The sequence below is a fragment of the Corythoichthys intestinalis genome, chromosome 6 (genome assembly GCF_030265065.1).
Source record: "Corythoichthys intestinalis isolate RoL2023-P3 chromosome 6, ASM3026506v1, whole genome shotgun sequence".
Taxonomy (NCBI): domain Eukaryota; kingdom Metazoa; phylum Chordata; class Actinopteri; order Syngnathiformes; family Syngnathidae; genus Corythoichthys; species Corythoichthys intestinalis.
The window spans coordinates 37,143,926-37,167,155 of NC_080400.1; the positions used below are offsets into that span (position 1 = coordinate 37,143,926).

The 23,230-nt window shown below is 38.7% G+C and overlaps 3 protein-coding genes across 11 annotated transcripts in view; 2 read left to right on the forward strand and 1 right to left on the reverse strand.

Moving 5' to 3' along the window:
• veph1 (ventricular zone expressed PH domain-containing 1) overlaps positions 1-1,716 on the reverse strand; it is a 268,147-nt gene extending 266,431 nt beyond the window's left edge. For all 6 annotated transcript variants that reach the window (XM_057838008.1, XM_057838010.1, XM_057838009.1 and 3 more), the window contains exon 1: positions 1,572-1,716. The gene's annotated coding sequence lies outside the window, so the exon portion shown is untranslated. The remainder of the gene's footprint in view (positions 1-1,571) is intronic.
• Positions 26-21,215, forward strand: LOC130916994 (lysosomal amino acid transporter 1 homolog). Of its 4 annotated transcripts, none has more exons than XM_057838018.1 (8): positions 26-92; positions 7,219-7,466; positions 8,172-8,301; positions 8,462-8,549; positions 13,335-13,444; positions 14,124-14,225; positions 14,807-14,992; positions 15,147-21,215. In XM_057838018.1, the coding sequence occupies exons 2-8, from the start codon at positions 7,273-7,275 to the stop codon at positions 15,261-15,263; spliced, it is 927 nt and encodes a 308-aa protein (XP_057694001.1). In that variant the 5' UTR covers positions 26-92; positions 7,219-7,272; the 3' UTR covers positions 15,264-21,215. The 4 variants fall into 4 exon arrangements, with proteins under 4 accessions (XP_057694001.1, XP_057693999.1, XP_057694000.1 ...); XM_057838016.1 differs by lacking the exon at positions 26-92 and adding an exon at positions 6,821-7,164; XM_057838017.1 differs by lacking the exon at positions 26-92 and adding an exon at positions 6,821-6,977.
• A 1,316-nt stretch (positions 21,216-22,531) lies between these two features.
• The window catches only part of golim4a (golgi integral membrane protein 4a), a 30,424-nt gene continuing 29,725 nt past the window's right edge, over positions 22,532-23,230 (forward strand). The window contains exon 1 of the mRNA XM_057839645.1: positions 22,532-23,093. Coding sequence (XP_057695628.1) covers positions 22,907-23,093 — 187 coding nt within the window. The 5' untranslated portion in view covers positions 22,532-22,906. The remainder of the gene's footprint in view (positions 23,094-23,230) is intronic.

The window sequence follows — 23,230 nt, forward strand, 5'->3', positions numbered from 1 at the left end:
TACCACCATCTACTGACGGTTTGGCGAGAGCTCAGACTACAGTAAGGAGTTCAATAAGAAGTTCTAAAAGACGTGGCTCCATAAACCTTTCTGTAAGTTTCTCCTGTTAATGCCGATCACGTGTCTTCTGCTGTATATAGGGTTATATGTGTACACAAAGATGCAGTATATTGTATGAGTCTTGTAATTGTTCTGCGTTAGTTAGTGGTTGAATGCTAGTATAGCTAAATAGCTGTGTTGCATATGAGTTTTTTTTACGATAAATACGTATATAATGGCAACTGTTGACTTCTGTCGGAGATTTGTACTGGTGTAATCTGTAAAATCCCGTTTGTTGTTGCATCTTTGCGCTGCCGATGGTAGAAACTTGAAACTTTTATAGCAAAGTCTGATTTTGCTTCGGCTCCCGTATTCGCTAATAGGGTAGCAATCAGTGACCTCAGCTGTGCTAGGCATTATGGGCAATGTAGTTTTGAATTTGAACTGCTGCGTTTGGAAACATGCTGGTTGAATCGCTTGTCAGTTTATTTCAGTTATTGTTTGCGTACAATTTAGAACATTGTATGAGAATAAAAATTGAGTGGGAATAACATTTTGTCAACGACAATTGTCGTGATCGTAATTTTAAAAAATGTTGAGTTGGCACATAGCCAACTGTGTGTGTGTATTAACTGGACTACATTTCCATGAGTCTGCATTATATTATTTTTTTTTAATAATTATTCTTTTTTTTTTTTTTTTTTTTTTTTTTGATTTTTTTTTTTAAGGAAGAATAAAGCCTGTTGAGTAAAAAAAAAAAAAAAAAAAGTGGGAGATATACGCATCTTTGAGTTATCTTCGAGTAAAATTCAAGTATCTCGAGGCCGGGCCGAGTGTCCTCTTTTTAGGAAATCAAAATATGGTCACCCTAGTGTATCTACCTTGTAATAAAATGTATGGCAAGTACATATAATCATGTGAAAAAAGGAATTTGCTCCAAACAGCATGCTGAGCTTAAGGAGGATTTACAGTATAGCAGCAAAAAGGTTATTCACTCATTATGATGGAAAGGTTATGCAACAAGAAAAGTTAATCGGCAAGGCAAGTGTCTTCAACATTTTTAGTTCTACTCTCTCACAAGTCTTTGACCTTGAAGAGTCCCCTCCATCTCATTTTGCTTCCGCACAGTAGGACATCAGCATTAAGACAAAAACAAATGTGCGTAATGCGACTGAACTCGCCTCTAACCTCAAAACACATTCCATTGGAATTAGGCGCCAAGAGGGCGACAACTGGATGGAGGCAGAGCAGGTGCAATACAACTAAATAGCCTGGTATTGCCGTTTTGATATCGGCACTGATTAACAAGTTACACTCATTGCCTCTTGACTACCTGCATGTGCTAAACTGTACTTACATCGTTGTCCTTGGCCAACAAATTAATCTGCGTGCAGTTAACTTTCTCGAAATCAAGGAATGTAGGTGGCATGCACGAATTTTTTCCGTTCCCACCACGTCTCGAATGACTGATAGCTGAGCAACAAGATAACATGATTCCTTTTTCCAAACCCCCATGCCGTTGTGACGCTTACCTGTGGAAGAACACACAACCGGTTGATGAATGAGCAGTTCAGCTGAGCTCAACAATTCCCAGGCGAGGTACAAAGCGAAAAAAAACAAGACATTTTTATTCCGACGAGCCTACGTTGAGGATTGAAGTTCCTCCACAGAGAAGCCCATTCTGTTCCCACCAGTTTCTATTGGGAAGCGCGCCATCGTGTGGTGAAAAAGAATTCAACCCGCAACAGGTGAACGGGTGGATTATATATGGAGGTAGATTTGTGTCTTTATTATTCAATCAAAAAAAAAGTTGCTTCGATCAAATAAAAAGTTGCTTCAATCAAAATATATATTTTCAATCGAAGAAAACCTCACTTCAATCAAAAAAATGTATTTGAATGCAAAAATAAATTCTAAACTCAAAAAAATATATTTGAAAACTATTTTTCTTTGATTGAATTTTATTTTTTTGATTAAAGTCAAGTTTTTTTTTATTGAAACACCATTTTTGATTGAAGTCATGTAATTTTGCGTTTGGACCACATTTTGGCTAGGACATTTGTGTCTTTATCATTCAATCAAAAAATAAATTGCTTCAAACAAAAAAAAAATATTTTCAAAAGAAAAATCACTTCAATCAAAATTTTTTTAAAAAATCAATCGTAGAAAAAAAGGTTTGAATGTGAAAAAATATTTGAGACTCAGAAATTCGCATTTGAACACTTTATTTTTCATTCAAACTGTTTTCTTTGATTGAAGCAATCCTTTTTGTGTTTGAGCCATATTAGGGGTAGGACATTTGTGTCAAAATCATTCAATCGCAATAAAAGTTGCTTTAATCAAAAAACTATTTTTAATCAAAGAAAAAAATCATTTGCAAAAACTTTTTTTTTTTTTAATATATTTTTTATTTGAAATATATATATTTTTTTATTGAAGTGTCACTTTTTTTGAAAAGCAAAAAGTTTTGAACTCTTTCTTTTTTTTTCAAAGTGGAAAAAGTTTTGAACACATTTTTTTTTTTTAAGTGGAAAAAGTTTTGAAGGCACTTTTTTTCGATTGAATCATTTTGACACAAAGATTCAACTTCAACGCTAGTTCCGGTATGTTTGATTGGCAGGTGGCTATGCCAATGACATAAAAGTATGAAGCAAGCATAATGGCCACCAGGGCTCCATCCAGCCATCGGAGTCGGTTGGAGTCTAAGCCGAATATAGGGCACCGGTACGGGCGTGTGACATCAGCATTTCACCGGAGTACGGTGCCCTGTTGCTTAATGTGATTTAACACGGCGAACTTCACCCGCTGCCCTGACGTGAGGGTTGGCAATTGGTTCCAACCGGAGTGTCCGCGACGCGCCGGTACGGGAGTGGTCGGCGAGTGGCCTGACACTAGCCTGCCCAGTAAGCGAGTGGACTACCGGCGAGTCGCCGGCGTCCACGCCGGCAGCCCCATCGCTTCAGCTTTAAATGAGTGCCGTGTCATTCGCGGGCCATCTACTCGACAGGCGGCCTACGCGCCTGGGGGGTGATATCGGGGTCCGACCAGTGTGACACGACAGGGCACCGTACCGTTGCGGGTACTCCGGTGAAATGCCGATGTCACACGCTCGTACCGGTGCCCTATATTCGGCTTAGACTCCAACAGACTCCGATGGCTGGATGGAGCCCTGGTGGCCATTATGCTTGCTTCATACTTTTATGTCATTGGCGTAGCCACCTGCCAATCAAACACACCGGAACTAGCGTTGAAGTTGAATCTTTGTGACAAAATGATTCAATCGAAAAAAAGTGCCTTCAAAACTTTTTCCACTTAAAAAAAAAAAAGTATGTTCAAAACTTTTTCCACTTTGAAAGAAAAAAGAGTTTAAAACTTTTTGCTTTTCAAAAAAAGTGACACTTCAATAGAAAATATATATATATTTCAAATAAAAAATATATTAAAAAAAAAAAAAAAAGTTTTTGCAAATGATTTTTTTCTTTGATTAAAAATAGTTTTTTGATTAAAGCAACTTTTATTGCGATTGAATGATTTTGACACAAATGTCCTACCCCTAATATGGCTCAAACACAAAAAGGATTGCTTCAATCAAAGAAAACAGTTTAAATGAAAAATAAAGTGTTCAAATGCGAATTTCTGAGTCTCAAATATTTTTTCACATTCAAACCTTTTTTTCTACGATTGATTTTTTTTTTTTAAATTTGATTGAAGTGATTTTTCTTTTGAAAATATATATTTTTTTGTTTGAAGCAATTTATTTTTTGATTGAATAATAAAGACACAAATGTCCTAGCCAAAATGTGGTCCAAACGCAAAATTACATGACTTCAATCAAAAATGGTGTTTCAATCAAAAAAACTTGACTTTAATCAAAAAAATAAAATTCAATCAAAGAAAAATAGTTTTCAAATATATTTTTTTGAGTTTCAAATTTATTTTTGCATTCAAACACATTTTTTTTGATTGAAGTGAGGTTTTCTTCGATTGAAAATATATATTTTGATTGAAGCAACTTTTTATTTGATCGAAGCAACTTTTTTTTTGATTGAATAATAAAGACACAAATCTATCTCCATAGATATAAGCATCGATGCCCTGAAACAGTAAGTATTACTGGCACAAAACACTGGCCATTCATATGTGGAAGAATATAGTTAAGTTTAGCGCTGCATGATGTTCTACAAGCCTCATTTAGACCAGGGTTTCTTCAGCTACAAGGGGAATGGAGTGAGTTGTGATAGTTTTTACTTAAGAGTGCCTTTAAAGCAAGAGAATGACAGTGTCGCCACCAGCTGAAATATGTACATTTAGTTTAAAATGTGGTGCATCCTTGGGAATATTTGTGTCACAACTTATGCCCGGTGCAGGGTAAGATGTGCCTTTGGAAAAAATAAAGGTTGTGCCATTGATTATAAAATATAAGAGATAATTTTCATCTCAGACATTTTGGTGTTCTATTAAAATAAGACAAAAACCACATTACTGTATTATTTATTCAAAATTGCAACACAAAAACCCACTTTTCTGCAACAAGGCAGGATACTTTAATCTCATCACACTCAATATCCGCCACCATTCCAACATAGTTAAAGGATTTGTTTTTACATGTAAACTTCATAATGACAAAGTCACCCTGCAGAAGACAGTTCCTTTCTTGTAACCATCATCACTCTGGAAATCTGAATTCTCAACAGTGGCATTAAGTGGAATGGTAACATCACTCTCTTATGAGCTACTGTACACAACTGTTTTCTTGTTTTTGTGTTTTATTTCAGGTGTTCAGTTTTTTTTCTCTGTTATTCATTATTTTTGTTTTCATTTTCAGACTTTATATCTTATTTTTCCTCTGTAAGCCGTTTCCAGCTCACTTAGATGGCTGTCACGATCCTCGTTTTTACTTTCTTTCTTATAATTCTGTTTTTTTCCCCTGTCTTTCTTGCCACAGTTATTTCATGATCAATTGTATGAATGCAATATACAATTAATATAAAATTCAATAAAATATATTGTAATAAAAAATATTCAGGAGTGCCAGTTGTACAATTTAAAAAACAAAAATCGAACGTGATACAGATTTTTCCCCCGTCACTCAGCGACTACTATTCCTGTTTATTATAGCCCCTCCCAACGCAATTTGATTGACAGATCATTCCTTTCGGTAAAAGCAAATGCAAAAGGCGAAAGCATCCTGGACTGGCGCAATGTTTCCCATGAGCTTCTGTTTTTTGCCCCCCCCCCCCCCCCCCCCTTCAGCTACAGTTCTGGATCCGGTATGGCTAGGAAAAATCTGTATTACCTGCAATTTTTGATTCATCATTTATTTGGAGAGATAAGGAAAAATCATTTTCACAACTGCTTAGGGCATTTTCACACTAGCAAGTTTTAGTCTGTTCTTTTTCTCAGATAGTCCACTTCGTTTTGTAAATGTGAACGTGCATTTGAACTCTAGTTCAGAACACACAAACGAATTCTGGTCCGCTCAGTATCGTGAGTCTCGGTCCGCTTTAAAGGCACTCTGCTTCTCTTGTGAATGCAAGCGGACCAGGGTGGCTTATGCTACATTACGTGCAGCTGCTGTGAAGCGCCACACTCCCCTCCTAGGTATTTCTTACTCTAAATTCATCCAATCAATGAGTGAGCCTTTCGCCCACGTGATGTTACTTGAAAAGTTCGGTTGGCGCAGTGTGAATACTGAACCTTTTCTGTCAACAAGTAATTTACAAGTGTTGTTGCGAGTTAGCTCTTCAACGAGACCCTGCTACGCTAGGTCAAATGTGAAAGTGCCCTTAGAGAAGCAGCTGACATGCTGGATAGGTTACCTCAGCCAACTACCCTGTCCCCGAGACAATCAAATCGATAACTAACCATTTAAAAGTAGAAGTCAATGACAGAATTGGGTCGCTTCCAGTGATGTTTGCATTAATATGTCCTAATAAGCACATTATGCGAACAACTATCGCTTTTTTTGTGATAATCGATAATTGTTGATAATTGATAAATGTTCATTTTTATTTTATTTATGTGCTCCTGAGCAGCCCAAAGAAGCGTTTTTTTGTTTTTGGTTTTTTTTTCTGATTTTGGCTGTGCTTCTGGACAAAAGCAGTAGTGTTTTACCTGAAGGAAGGCTCCATTTTTGTTTCTTTTTGTTATTCCCTGACAAAGAAGTTTTTTCAGTTATATTTAATTTCTTTATTTAGACAATGTTAAGTTTAAAGACAAATGCTTATTTTTTTGCAGTCCTGGACAGTTAAGAGATAACAAGTTTGTATTTATTGTGTATGTTCATTTATGTTCAGATATTGCAATTTAAATTTGCTAATGAAATCCAGACATTTAGTCTATATTTTCAAAATGTTTCTTTCGTAGTTTTTGAAAACAAAAGGTTTGAATCGAACTGTGTGTCATCTGAACCAATACATATGAAAGTTAGTATAAGTCAATACACCACAATGTCCCTACTAATATTGAGATCAAACCTACGCCCTTGGATAAAGCATTCATGCGCAAAATCAGTGAGGGGCAGTATTACCCAGCAATCATTCTTGGTGGTGCCTTTGCGAAGCATTTGACGGGTGACCGTTTCTGCGTTCAAATTAGCATGAAAAGGACTTTTCCAAAATTTTACCTCGAGGTGTGTGATAAACAATACTCTTCAAAAGTCATGTAAAAGCCATAGTTTTTTTTTTTTTTTTTTTAAGAAGTAATCATAGTTCTAGGACGTTAGCATGTCCTGGTATTTATTTTGAAATTTTAACCGGATCTTTTGCTGCCATGTTGTCTAACGTGATTCACAGTCAGTGACCATAGTATTAGTCACTATGACTATACACCATAGATGCAGCTCGACCGAAGCATTAGCACGCATCAGATCACTATTACAACTCCTACTACTTGTAGAAGTTGCAAAATAGTGTGCGAATGGACTGGAGGGTAATAGGGTTAGTCCATAATCCCCATAGTGTCCATTTGGGCATGTGAGCGATATTCTCTCCAAATTAGCTAGCGAGAGGGATTTTTTTTTTTTAATCAAATCGCAATGGCACCAGCTCGAGGTGAAATTAGTTAAAACAGTTATCCCCCATGATTGATCTGAAAAGCGCACTGTTGATATCGCCGTTAAAGAAGGTATGTAGCTTGGAGACTTGGACGAATCATGGTGATTTTGTGGATCTTCCACAGGCACACCGGACTGTAATTTTTGGCCAAAGAGAAATACCGAATTGAAGATGTCCCATGGCCACTACACGTTTTCCCGGGAAAAGTGTAGACGCGAACTGGAGCTCTCCGACGTTAGACCGACTTGCATGCGTGAACGGGACGCCGTGGATCCTACACTTGCTGGGGGAGTGCGTCGATAACGTGTGGGAGTACAGCAGTGTTGTGATCGGACTCATATCTATGGTCTGCTTTCTGCTATCCACTTTGCCGTAAGTTGAAATATACAATAGAAATAAAGACCACATTGTAATGTAAACTCATTTTTTTAATATATGTATTTATCTGATTTCTCTTAATTAAAATGGCATGGAGTCCTAGTATAGGTATTTGTTGAAAAAATGTAGTGTCTCTTCTCAAACCAAGAATATTTTTCGAAGGATCATTTAATTTTAAGATGCAATATTCAGTTTCATATACAGTAAATTTTACGTTGCAATAATCTATTTCTTCTCAGTGTTGTATTTGGCAGCTTTTTTAATTTCTGTTTTAGTCTTATGGTGGAAAATGCTTCGTAGTCTTAGTCATATTTAAGTCATTTCCAGCAACAAAATTGTTAAAAATGTCTAAATTAATTTGTCTTTTTATTGCTTTGGGTGAATCTGTACATATAATATCGTATTCAGTCGATCGAAGACTCAATCGGTATGATCATGAAATAGATTATTTACACTCACAAGTCACACTCGGCAATCTGTTTGTGACAAGCCTTACTTTTTCTGACTTCGAAACTCTTGGTGTTTCTCTCCCGGCTTGGCAAGGCCAGATTCAACTCTGAATACTAATAACTAATATACCACTGAATGGTGTACTACATTCTGACACTGATTTGTATTTATGTAGTATATTATCTAAATACTGTAGTATTTGTCCATCTCATTCATACTTTTTTATGTATTTTCCTGTCTTTCTCATAGTCAGGTTCATGAATCCTATCGGAGTGGTAAAGTGGATGAGGCCATGTCTTTTGGCTTCCTCTTCTTCCTTTTTAGTGGTGACGTCACAAGCTTTGCAGGCTGCTACCTCACCAGACAGTTGCCAATTCAGGTAACTTACACCCACACATGAAATCTTCAGAGGTTTTTTTCTTTTTATGATGCACCGATATCACCTGTTTTCATTTTTTACGAGAAAATACCAAGAACTGATACTTGATAATGAGCTGTTCCTTTCCAACTTCATACTCATTCTTGTGTTGTCTTCACAGGTGGTCACTGTGGTTTTCTATATCTTCACAGACCTGATTCTCATCTCTCAGTTTATTTACTACAAGATGAAGAACAACTCAAGAAGAAGTAAGTGTGCTGAGATTTCATTTGAAATCCTTTTGAAGGCCATAACAAATAATGAAAGGATGTACAGTACTGGGGTTGTTGCGACATTTTGGCTTATGCACTTGGCACCAGGACACCCTAGGCCGCAGTTCAATGATCGACTTTGTAATTGTGTCATCGGACTTGCGGCTGCATGTTTTGGACAGTAGGGTGAAGAGAGGGGCAGCGCTGTCAACTGATCACCACCTGGTGGTGTGTTGGCTCCGATGGCGGGGGAAGATGCTGGCCAGACCTGGCAGGCCCAAACGTATTGTTAGGGTCTGCTGGGAACGGCTGGCAGAATCCCCTGTCAGAAAGAGCTTCAACACCCACCTCCGGCAGAACTTCTTCCTTGTCCCGGGGGAGGTGGGGACATTGAGTCCGAGTGGGCCATGTTCCGCACCTCCATTGTTGAGGCGGCCGATCGGCGCTGTGGCCGTAAGGTAGTTCGTGCCTGTCGTGGCGGCAATCCCCGAACCCGCTGGTGGACGCCAGCAGTAAGGGATGCCGTCAAGCTGAAGAAGGAGGCAAACCGGGCCATTTTGGCCTGTGGGACTCCGGAGGCAGCTGACTGGTACTGGCTGGGCAAGCGAACCGCAGCTTCGGCGGTAACCGAGGCAAAAACGTGGGCGTGGGAGGAGTTTGGCGAGGCCATTGAAAACGACTTCCGGACGGCTTCGAGGAAATTCTGGTCCACCATCCGGCATCTGAGGAGAGGAAAGCAGTGCACCATTAACACTGTGTATAGTGAAGATGGGTACTGCTGACCTTGACTCGGGACGTCGTGCGGTTGTGGGGAGAATACTTTGAAGACCTCCTCAATTCCACCGACACGCCATCCTTTGCGGGAGCAGAGTCTGGGGACTCCGAGGTGGCCTCGCCGATCTCTGGAGTTGAAGTCACTGAGGTGGTTGGAAAGCTCCTCGATGGCAAGGCCCTGGGGGTCGATGAGATCCGCCCGGAGTTCCCAAAGGCTCTGGATGTTGTGAGACTGCCGTGGCTGACACGCCTCTACAACATCGCGTGGACATCGGGAACAGTGCCTCTGGATTGGCAGACGGGGTGGTGGGCCGCCGTTTTAAGAAGGGGGACCGGGGGTGTGTTCCAAATATAGAGGGATCACACTCCTTAACCTCCCTGGTAAAGTGTATTCAGGGATGATGGAGAGGAGGGTTTGTCGGGAAGTCGAATATCGGATTCAGGAGGAGCAATGTGGTTTTCGTCCCGGTCGTGGAAAAGTGGGCCGGATCTACACCTTCGGCAGGATCCTCGAGGGTGCATGGGAGTTCACCCAACCAGTCTACATGTGTTTTGTGGATCTAGAGAAGGTGTTCGACTGTGTGCCTCGGGGAGTCCTTTGCGGGGTGCTCCGGGAGTACTGGGTACCGAGCACCTTGGCAAGGGCTGTTCGGTCCCTATACGACCGGTGTCAGAGTTTGGTCCGCATTGCCGACAGTAAGTCGAATTCGTTCCCAGTGAGGGTTGGACTCTGCCAAGGCTGCCCTTTGTCACCGATTCTGTTAATAATTTTTATGGACAGAATTTCGAGGCGCCGAGCGGTTCGCAGGCGAGTGTCAAGCAGTTGGGATGAAGATCAGCACCTCCAAATCCGAGACCATGGTCCTCAGTCGGAAAAGGGTGGAGTACCCTCTCTGGGTCGGGGATGAGATCCTTCCCCTAGTGGAGGAGTTAAAGTATCTTGGGGTCTTGTTCACAAGTGAGGGTAGGAGGGAACAGGAGATCGACAGCGTCTGCAGTAATGCGGAATCTGCACTGGTCCTTAGTGGTGAAGAAGGAGCTGAGCCGAAGGGCGAATCGATTTGCTAGTCGATCTACGTTCCTACCCTCACCTATGGTCATGACCTGTGGGTCATGACTGAAAGAACAAGATCCCGGATACAAGCGGCCGAAATGAGTTTCCTCCGCAGGGGGTCCGGGCTCTATCTAAGAGATAGGGTGAGAAGCTCGGTCATCCGGGTGGGACTCGGCGTTGAGTTGCTACTCCTCCGCGTTGAGAGGGGCCAGCCGAGGTGACCTCGGCATCTGGTTTGGATGCCTTCTGGACGCCTCCCCGGAAAGGTATTCCGGTCATGTCCCACCGGGAGGCCCTGGGAACGACCCAGGACACGCTGGAGAGATTAGATCTCTCAGCTGGCCTGGGAACGTCTTGGGATCCAACCAGAGGAGCTGGTTGAAGTGGCTGGGGAGAGGGAAGTCTGGGTTTCCCTGTTAAAGCTGCTGTCCCCGCGTCCTGACCTCGGAGCAAGCAGAAGTTGATGGTATTGTATGGTATACCGCCTACAAAAATTTGATATCACAACAGACCTAGGCAACAGCATGTAAACTTGAATATTAAAGCAATTAAATGATGTACAAAACAGTATTTGACCTAAAGGTACTGATTGATGTGTACTTTATATCATGGCTTCAATATCATCAGGGTGATATACTTAAAATTTCCCCCAAATATTTACAAACCGGGTTCCCAAAAATTTGGGATGCTATTCAAATTGCGAATATAAACTGAATGCAAATAGAGGGAATTGCCAAATTTCAATATACAGTGGTACCTCAACATACGATCGCTTCGACACACGATCTTTTCGACATCCGACGTAAAATTTGACTCGCCATTTGTTTCTACATTGACGACTTGCTCGAAATACGATGACATGACAGCGCTGCAGGCGGGTGCACGTTGGATTTTCTTGTGAGAGAAATCAACACAGGTCTCAAAAAGGTTAGTGAATGTGTTGAAGGGAAAAGGTGACGTTTACCCGGAGGGTCCTCCCAGTGACGAAACCCCGTGGCACAATGAAGGTGAGAGAGCAGGCCTGAAAGCCACTGGGGAAAAAAACGCGTGGCTTCTAACCGCTGAAGAGCCAGCCCGAAAGCCGCCGCGAAAGAAGCCCCAGTCCGCCCCGATCGGCAGCTGGGCCTGGGGCGAGGGGGCCCCATTCCCACGAACCGAGAACCACAGCGCTTTTGCGCGATTTATTTCAGAACTTGTGCAACACAACACGCCTACTGTCCGCTCCAGTTGACGGTAACAACAAAACATTCAAAGAGGAAGTCAAATACAACCGCACTATCTATCTCAGCCACGTGGTGCGTTCAGGTACAGCAAAAAACGTCCGCCACATTAGATCCCGATGAGTTCCTTTATTACAGGAATTATTATCATTTTATTATTCCAGTTTTATTAATAATTTATGTGTTTTGCTATGTGTAATTGCCATTTGTAATTGTACCAGCAGTATTTATTAAGGATTTAGTATAGGTTTTTGGGCTGTAGAACGAATTAATGGAATCATAACGTATTCTTATGGGAAAATCCTGCTCGACATACAACCATTTCGACTTACAAACAAGGTCCTGGAATGAATTAACTTTGTATGTACAGGTATTACTGTACTGCATAGAACATAGATGACATAACGCAAAACTCTCCGCCAAAAGAGAGGCAGCTCCGCCAAACTGTTCCCTGCCAGAAGTCGGCGTCCTAGTCTTGTCCACTATTGACTAACTGCCTTTCTATCCCACAACGCTCTCCGCCATTTACCCAGGTGAGAGGCACCTCCATCGGCTTGTTCACCGCCAAAAGTTGGCCTCTTCATATGGTCCTGGCTCGACAGTAGTTCCTCCAAAGTGCTCCTGGCCGTCTAGAGGCACTTTGGGCAGCTTGTTCGCCGCCAAAAGTCGTTTTCCTTGTTCGGTCGACTTTAAACCCCCCCTGTCCTGTGTGTTGTCTCTCAACATGACAATGAACTCCACGCCATTATATTGGAGTCAAGTGTGTGAATGATTTATTTAAGTAGAAAAATGGAATTTGTAACCAGGAGGTCATGGCGAAAGCTTGCCTCCTAACTGAAATACATCTCTCTGTGCACACGTACACACAGCAAGCTGTTGAAGCCAGGAATGTAAAGTTTTATTTTTGCATAATTGTGAAATAGCAAAGTCACCGCACGCATTGCCAAGGCCCACGAGCTTCCGACTGACATACCTTCTCCACTGACGGCCAATCAGGGCAAAGAGTATGCAAATTAGCTCCAGTCAGATGCATATTAATGAGAAACAGGATCTTTGCAGAGGAGCCTGACAAGGACCATCTAAAATGGCTTAGAAAATGACATCCTGGGCACTTTCAATACAAATGATCACATAAATGGTAAAATGGCATCCAATGTTATGAAAAATAATGTTAAAAAAAAAAAAAATTCAATCGATAAACGGTTTCATGCATGAAATGGCCTTGTCCCAACTTGAAATTTGTTGACTCAATGGAAATTAAAATCAGTATATTTTGTCTTCTATATGATATATTTTCTCAGCTTTTGACCAGTCATCCATAATCTATTCTGAATAAAATACTGAAATTTTGTACTTCCACATCATTGCATTTAGTTTTATTCACAATTTGTAGTTTTTTGGAATCTGGTTTTTACATATTTGCTGGCATACAACTATGATCCAATTTACGTAACAGTGAAAATGAACACTTATTAAGTCTCCTCTTACTGTGATGTCAATTTCTTTCTTTCTTTCTTTCCTTTCTTTCCTTTCTTTCCTTTCTTTCCTTTCTTTCTTTCTTTCTTTCTTTCTTTCTTTCTTTCTTTCTTTCTTTCTTTCTTTCTTTCTTTCTTTCTCTCTTTCTCTCTTTCTCTCTTTCTCTCTTTCTCTCTTTCTCTCTTTCTCTCTTTCTCTCTTTCTTACTTACTTACATCTAATTATGATTTTCGCTCTATATTTTTGTGTCTGTTCTAGAGAGTCCTGTGTTGAAATGGCTGTGTTTCCTGTGGTGTGGTGCTGCAACACTCCTCCTGTTGTTTTTACCCACACTCCTCGTAGACAATATTAAAACCTCAGACTCCACTGTAAGTGAATATTCGGGACATGTTTTTATCAACAAAAAAGTGGCTTTTAATGGGAAATAAAGTTTAATCTGTTCATGTCTATCATCAGGTAAAACATCAAATGCAAGATGTAAGGTTGTTAGCACGTTGTTATTAAAATAAATTGTTCAAAGAGAGTATTTTTACCCTGGACATGGTGTTTTTTTTGCTAGTGCACGAATGTAAATAAATGGGATAGGGAGATCTGTAATAAAAAAGACAAGATAAAAAATGTTTACATTTGTCATTAAAAGTTTCAGTGACTTGACTACATAAAGGAGATTGCAGATCTTATTGTTAAATTAGGCATGGTCAAAACTATCTTAGAGATAAAAAACATTCAGTTAACTATATTTATCCCTGGGACAATTTAGTTTACAGGGCATAGGTCACAGTAAGCACAGGACATTACAACATTAATTCATCTTCCTTAAATAAAAAAAAAAAAAAAAAAAAAAAACATCTGTCAATATGAAGGACAGCTAATGGATGCAGCCATTAGGTGCACTAGGCAAGTGCAATTGTGGCAATAAAAATTTTAAAACCATTTAATTGTTCACATTATGCTGTGTAGTCTATATCTGTTAAAATAGATTAAATCTGATAAAGTGAAAGAAAGTGGAGTTTGTAATTTTTATCTCCCTTTTCTGTTTCTTCTCAGAGCCCAATTCCATCCAAATCATTTGAAGTTTCTGGTTATATATGCGGATACTTGGCCACTGTATTCTACCTATCATCTCGCCTTCCACAGCTCTATAAAAATGTAAGTGACACTTTCATTGTATCAGAAATATGTGGTTTCCCATGAGAGATAATCTCTAGGATTGTTTATTCATATATGGCCCAATAAGTAAGCGTTTTTGTCCAAATAAGAAACGGGCATTTGAAGACCGTAGTGCTATTGTTCTGATGAACTTTACTGGCTCAACAGTGACTGTTACTAGTTTGAGAGTTTTTATCTTCCACTTCCAAGGAAACTTTGAACAAATCAACAAATGCAAACATGTTTCTCTTTCCTGTCATAGTATTAATTCAAATGACAAACAGCTATGTCGACATTTTCAATACTTGGGTTATAATTGCCACCAAACCAGTAAATTAATTACTCAGACTGAAACTAAAATCTATTGAGAAAGTTTATTATGTTTACTATCATTATTTTTAAAATGCTGCATTTTTTCTCCTTGGTTTGTTAGTTGTTTTGTGTCCTTTTTACTGCCATGACTGGCGATTCAAAAGTTTTATTATTTTTAAAAAATAAATAAATAAATAAAAGTATTAGTCTATAAAGACATTACAAATGGGCTGTGAATATGCAGTCTACACAAACCATTTCTGTTCTAGTTCCGTAGGCAATCTACTGAGGGCACATCCTACCTGCTGTTTGGACTGGCAATGATGGGCAATGGGACATATGGATTGAGCGTAATAATGGTCCTACCAGCACTAAAGGACTCGAAACAGAATTTCATCATCAAGCATCTGGCGTGGCTTATAGGCAGTATGGGTGTCCTAATTTTAGACTTCTTTGTATCCTTCAAACTACAAGCCTTGGTCAAGTATTCTGTTTGTGTATGCTTATGAATGATTAGCTCAGAGAGTAATTAATATTTTGTCTGTAAATAAATTAATCATAAAATGTATTTGGATGAATTAGTGGAAAAACCTTGACTTTGGTAACCAGGTAACGATCCAGTTCATTGTGTACAGAAAGAATAATCCTGCCAAAATACACACACCACTCACTCCACTGGAAGTTGACCCTCTCCTGTGTGATGAAGAGGAGCTTTCAGTCTTTTAATACCACCACCGTAGATCGCCACTTATTTTTATTTAATTTTTAATCTGTTTTATATGATACCATTCTATTCATTGAGAAAACAGCACAGACATTTATACGTACTATACTAGGTCTGAGTGATTGTGACAAAAATCTAAATTACAACCTTCTATCTTAATTTTGGTTAATGTGTGGTTATGATAAAAACCTTGTTTTTCTTGCCAGCAGAATTAATACTCTGGTGTTAATGTAAAAGAATTATGGTGCTTGCGTCTTAATGAAAATCATATTTTTTCACAAGAAAAATATGTTAACTTTCCCTAAACAATACGAAATTAATTAAAGGGAGAAGATGATGGAACTTTTGCAAACAAAAGAAACACTGGCATGTAAAAACTGAAAATAATTTCTCGTGCAAATAACCCTCGTGAAGTTGGTCCCTCATCATACGCAAATTTATAAGGCTGGGACGATCCGCTTTTGTCACGATCCAATCCGTATCTCGATGCCAGTGTGGCGATCCAATACGTATTGCGATACTTCAACTATGGCAACATATGACCTTTTAAAATGGATAAAAACACAGAGGAATGTATCTCCGTTTAAACTAGATGCCATTTGATGTTCTTTTTGTTTGTTTGTTTACATAGAAATAGGCATGACGTGATAACAATTTTTAGGTGCTATATTGTCTCATAAATTATTGAAGATATGGAATATTATTGCAATTTTTTTTAACCAATTCAACCACTAATGTAGTGACAATCATTCTAATAAATCACCCATTCACTGCAATAAATTGTTATTCTTCAATAAAGCAAACTAAAATAATATTTAAATAAAAAAACACAATGCATGATGTGTCATTTGAAAGCTAGCTAAGTGCAGAATATGAAATGGGTGAGAAACCCAACGCTATTTGTGTTCTATCCCAATTAGAGCCCATCAAAAGTGTTGTTTTGATCCAATGACTGTTATCTTGTCCTGCAAAGTGCGCATGTTAGCAAATTTGAAGCCAAATTAATCATTGCTAATCAGATTTTTCATAACGGGTGTCATTTTAAAGTTATTCTTAGTGTAGAATGTGAAGTATGTGAGATTTCCAGAAATCTTTTTTATTTTACATGATGAACATTACGTGCTTTTATTTTGAATTGTTCACCGGAATTATGTTTGCTAAGCCACTAACAGTAAGCTTTACACTCAGTAAAAAAAATATATAACAAAGTGCACTAGTTATTTTCGTAATACATGTGGTGACAGTAATAGATTATTTCTCTTTTTCGCACCGTTTGAAGTGTCACCTTTTAACCGCAAGTTTGCGTCTTGGAGAAGACTGCCAATGTTCTATAGCAGGCTAAAGTGGTTAGTACAGGGGTGGGCAAACCGGTCCTCGAGGGCCGCAGTGGGTCCTGGTCTTTGTTCCAACTGATTCAGCATACACAGTATAACCAATGAGGTTTCAGTGGAAACAAGGAGCACCTGACTGCAATCAACTGATTGCATTTGTAAAAAACCAGATTGGTGAAAGGCTGGCCTCATGATGGGTATGAACAAAAACCCGCACCCACTGCGGCCCTTTGTGGAATTAATTGCCCACCCCTGGGTTAGTACATTGTCTTTTCTCCATTAGCCTCAATGTAGCAATGCTAACATTTTACAATGTTTAATATAAATGTGTTCTCTTATTTTGTATGTCTAAACTTTCATTCTACGGGGTGTTGATGACTAATAAACATCTGAAAGGAACTCTGTGAAAGGAAGGAGGTTTCATATGATTTCAACATGCATGTGTGCCGAATGCATGCAGCACACCCAAACACGCACACACAAATGTATGCACGCACGCTCGCGGCGATTAAACGCAGCCGGGAAAATTACCAACCTCATTTTTATTTACTGTGTGATTAATTGACTTATTGCAAATTGTGACAGGCTTACATAGAGAAGTGCATTAACTGTTGCAGCAACTGTTCCTGCGCAAAATAGAACAAAAACTATTTAAAACACTTCACATTTCATACAGAGTCCCAATAGCGAAAAAAAAATTCTTCCAAAAAAAAGTTTTAAACATGTTACTGTCCTACTCAATTACTTTTAAACAAGAATACCGTTGAAAAAAACTTGTCTTTATTAAATACTTCATTGAGTCAGTCGACCAATGTCCGCTCACTCTGCTCAGAACACTTACACAACCGCAAGTGTTTAAACAAACTCAACAACGCGGCGTCTCTAAAGTATAGCGTTCCCAGGTTCCTCTGGCAAGACCAAAGCTTCAACAGCTGTCGCTCATCATTTACCTTAACAAGCAATCTAGAGCGCACTGCTGACCAAGAAAAGCAGCAGGATGGAGAGTGATTGGATCGGGACATCTCTAGTTTACTGGCTTGTTGCCGGTCCTGAGTTGGCGCAGCACAGTAGAAGTATCTAAGTATCGATCGTGTATCGATATTTGGATCGTGACATAAAGGATCAGGATATATCGCCGGATGACATTCTTTCCCATCACTACAAATTTCAATTAAAAATGATGTCAATCATTTGTGTTATGTTTGTTCTGTAAAAACTTTTTTTTGCGCTACTAGGGTCAACCAGCCCCCCATTAAAAATGGCTAAAAATTGTGTCAATCGTTTGTGCTGTTAAAACCTGTTTGTGCTGCAACGATTTTGTAGATATTCTGCTTTTAATCTGTAGTGATGATGTCACACGGCCCCCATTTATTGTATTATGGACCTGAAGTGGTGTAATTCGCTTGTGCTGTAAAAAATTTGGTTTGGACTGCTACCATTTTATAGATATTAAGATATTGATTTCGTGTGATGACATCACTCGCAGCACCCCATTTATTGCAAAATGGAACTGAAGTGGTGCCATTCATTTGTACTACATTTGCGCTCGTTTGAGCTGTAAAAATTTTGATTTTTGCTGCAATGGTTTTGTAATTTTTACAAATTATATATTTTTAAAACAAATAGCACAGTAGTGTTTGTGGTGGTGGTGGTGGTGGTGACGTTGACATTACAAATTAAAAATGTGTAATATCAATAAAACACTTTGTGGTGGTGGCGCCATCCGTACAATGTGTAAAATCTATGAAACCATTGCAGCGCAAACCAAAAGTTTCAAAGTTTTTAACAGGACAATTGAAAGGTCACATATCCGGGTCAAGTAGGGCTGAAGGGGTAGGGGGGTCGGTTGAACGCTTGATAACCTAAAAACAATACGGTAATTTGAAATAACTGCAAAGCCGTGGCAGCACAAACAAAGCTTTTTCAGAACACAAATGTAGGACAAACGAACAGCACCACTTTGGGTCCCATTTTGCACTAAATGGGGGGATGCAAATGACGTCATCACTCGAAATGAATATATCAATATCTGTAAAAGAAGTCCAAACAACATTTTTTACAGCACAAACAAATTACCTCACGTCAGGTCCATGATGTAGTAAATGGGGCGCTGCATCACCTCATCACTACAAATTAAAAGCAGAATATCTACAAACCCTTGCAGCACGAACAAAAAATTGTACAGCACAAACGATTGTCACCATTTTGGGGCATTTTTAATTTACCTCAGAATGACCTCTAAAAGAATTGTATGTATCTCAAAAACGATCGCAGCACAAACCAAACTTTTTACAGAGCAAACGATTGACATAATTTTTTATATAAATTTGTGTCTGACGATGGCCCAACTTCACGGAGGTAAAGAAATATACTTACATATGTTTTAGGCTGCTATCATTTATCTTTAATTTTGCCTCAAACTTCATACCCAGTTAATTTAATTATTGACAGATTTATTGTTTCCGCTAGACACTGAAACTGTTTCACTGCATTTTTTGTACTTTGTTACATTTTGTTCAACGTCATCTATGTTCATACCAAACAGGAAATAGTTCTGGAGCGAGTTTGTCTACGGGGATTGCTTGTGGAGTCCTATTGAGAAATGTAGTTGCTTTGCAGAACCAAAAGGTCAAAGGAAGACAACGTAGAGAAGGAATCGTGTCAATAAGATGGCCAGTGTTCGTACCAGTATTTATAAACAGTAACATGATGACATCATGGCGGCCTGTCATGTCTGCCTGTAACTGCCAATAGGGAATTTTAACTGCATTTTTAGTGCATTTTGTTTTGTTGTACTGGCTTGTTTAAATAATTAGAATATTATCTATTTTAAAAAAACCAAGATTTTGGAACATTCATTTTAAAGTACAGTATAAGTAGGGTTGCCCACAGTCCCGGATTGCACGGGACATCCTAGAATATAGGAAGTTCCAATTGGTACCGCCTTCCTATATTCCGGGTTGTCCCACGCAATCAGGGACTGTTGGGGACCCTAAGGACAGTATAAGTAAAATGACAAACTAGCCCTGTCTGCTTCTGACTCTCACACAAATGACTTGAGGTAGGCACTAGGAACCTAGCCAATGAGGCCATGGAATACCATGGGGAAAACATAAAGTCAGGTCAAATTTATGTAAATATCTCTAAATCCAGGGGTGAAAGTGGCAAGAATTACTTGCCGGAACTCCCTGACGTGAAGGTCGCCACGGCACCAGAAATTTTATTTATTTATTTATTTATTCTTTCTTTTTTTGGGGGGGGTGGGGGGTCCAAACCTCTTAAAGTACTGAAATGCAAAGAAAACTCTTTTAGTAGTTATTTCTATAACACATATAAAAAAAACAATTTTTTCAATGATATGCAAAATAAAAGTGAACAAAAACAGCAATAACCCCAACCTCCATCTTCTTTTTATTTCCTCACATAATAAATGCCAAATCTCAATTTTAACTACTTAAGCACATAGAATGTATATTAAAAATGAAGGTAATGTAAACATTTTTTAGTAATAAATATATTAGTAACATACATTCAGATTCAGAAAAATAAGTACAAATGACTTATATTATGCAGAGTAAAATGGAATATATTTTAAAGATTGCGCAAAGATTGGCTTTTTTAACTCATTAGGAAATGAATAAGTAGCCTATCATTAATGAACAAATATCCAGTCCAAAGTAAACAGTGACAGCTAAGATGTTCCGAAACTTCCCATCAGAGCAAATAAAACTAAATATGATAAATAAGCCTCAACTCTTTCATTGCTCTTAAAGATTTGATCAATTTTATGTTGCATTGCCCTTTTTTGTCGCATCAACCTTTTACTTTTATTTTTTTTTTATGTTCCAGAAAACAAAATCACAAATCAAACACAAACACAATGAGAGCTAACTATCCCTGCTGATCACATGTCAGTATGCCAGCCAATTGAACGGATAAATGAGTCCAGGCGTTTTGCTTTGCTGCGTGCATTCGCACATTGACGTGACTCGTCATCCATCGTCAGACTCCGATATCTGCAGCAGCTGGGGAAACTTCCATACCGTCTGTGGAATAAAATAAATAATAAATATTGGTGGAAACAGATGACGCTACACAAGCACTTTATTATGCTTGTTGTTAACACTTGTGTATGTAAATCTGATATTGGTAGATTGTTTTCTTCTTGGAGATGAAATGCATGTGTGGCAGCTTAGCATTTTTTTTTTTTTTTTACATAGCGTTTTGACAGTTGCCGTCATATTTTCAGAATCAAAGCACAGTGTACCGGAACAGCCCTGAATCTTATACCGGAACTGCGTTCTGGCCCTGAATCTTATACCGGAACTGCGTTCCTGACCGTTCTGGCCCACTTTCACCCCTGCCTAAATCCAGGGGTGAAAGTGGCTAGAATTTCTTGCAGGAACTCCCCGACGTGAAGGTCGCCACGGAGCCAGAAATGTTGTTTATTTATTTATTTGTTTGTTTATTTATTTATTTATTTTCTTAACCTCTTAAAACTACTGAAATGCAAAGAAAACTGTTTTGGCACAGTTATTTCTATAACACATACATAAACTGATTTTCATTCAAAATTGTATTTTTTCCATAATTTGCAAAATAAAAGTTAACAAAAACAGCAATAACCCCAACCTCCATCTCCTAATTTTTATTTTCCCTCTTTTCCTCATATACTGAATGCCAAATCTAAATTTTAACTACTTAAGAACATATGATGTATATTAAAATTGAAGTTAATGTTAACATTTACATTTGCTTTCTTTTCTTTTTTTCATAATAAAGATATAAGTAACACACACACACATATATATACATATATATGTGTATATATATTAGGGGTGTCAAACGATTACAATTTTTAATCGAGTTAATTACAGCTTAAAAATTAATTAATCGCAATTAATCGCAATTCAAACCATCTATAAAATATGCCATATTTTTCTGTAAATTATTGTTGGAATGGAAAGATAAGACACAAGATGGATATAAACATTCAACTTACGGTGCATAAGTACTGTATTTCTTTATTATAGCAATAAATCAACAAGATGGCATTACCAATATTAACATTCTGTTAAAGCAATCCATGGATAGAAAGACTTGTAGTTCTTAAAAGATAAATGTTAGTACAAGTTAGAGAAATTTTATATTAAAACCCCTCTTCATGTTTTCGTTTTAATAAAATTTGTAAAATTTTCAGTCAAAAAATAAACTAGTAGCCCGCCATTGTTGATGTCAATAATTACTTACACAATGCTCATGGGTGCTGAAGCCTATAAAATCGCACCCAAGCGCCAGCAGAGGTCGGCAAAACTCTGAAAAACACAAGTACACCTTTCACTGTGCAGTCATTTTAATCTGTTTGAGCAGGGCATTTGTGCGTTAATTGCGTCAAATATTTTAACAGGATTAATTTAAAAAATTCATTACCGCTCGTTAACGCGATAATTTTGACAGACCTACTATACATATATATATATATATATATATATATATATATATATATATATATATATATATATATATATATATATAATTTATTTTTTTACACAAAGTTTTGACAGTTACCATCATATTTGTGGAATGAAAGCACCATGTACTGGAACAGCATTCCAGCCCTGAATCTTATACCGGAACTGCATTCCTGACCGTTCTGGCCCACTTTCACCCCTGCCTAAATCACAGCAAGTTCCCAAAAGCAAAAAAAAAAACCCCAAAAAAACCGAAATTGATATTTATGAAATCAAGCAACAACGATCAGTGATATCATGAATAATTAATTAAGTCATCGTGTGAGTAAACCTGACAAAATAAGGTCCCTCCCTGATGTTTAACTTGCCTGGCGAGCTTTTTAACTGACATCGCCTCCTACCAATAGCTGAAAGCTACTAATTTAGGGGCGGGACTATGTAAATTATTTTTCGTGGGGCGGGACTTCCCTTTTAGTTACAGTTGGATGGGAGGAATCTACCGGGTTGACACGTAACTCAAGTTAAAGGTGCCCTGTGGGCCTGTTTGCGGATATAAGGCTTTACTTTTCCCGCAAAACGTATGCATTTTCGTCGGACGGAGAGAAACGGGACACTTTAGTTTGTAGCTAAATCTCTGCAAACCTAAAGTCGTTAAAGTGAAAATCTGAGCGTCCGTTTTGAAGTGAAGCGAGGAATAACCCGAGGGAAAGTACTGTTTCTCGTCTGCGTTGAGATGTTTCTGGACTGAGGAGTGAGTGTTAAATTGTGTGTTGAGTCGGGAAGTTTCCAGCAGCAGAGACGGAGCGTACTCGCTCAGGCGGCGGGGAGGGGCGCGGGTACAACATGGGAAACGGCTTGTGCTCGCGGAGGCAACGGAGGATTTTCCAGTGCCTCCTGCTCGTCACCGTAGTATGCGGAATGATGTACGGCGGGATGGTGTCTTACGAGATGCACAAGGAACTGAAGAGGACACAGGCCATGGCACTGAAATACCAGCAGCACCAAGAATCTTTATCGGCTCAGCTCCAAGGTAAACAGAATCGGTGTCGTGATTGCGCGTGACATATTGCGCTAAACTTGTTGAACAATGTTACTTTGTTTGTTTCCATCTGTCAAAATACACTTTTTCACAATCAGCGTGAAACTTTACAGTACAATTAAAATGCA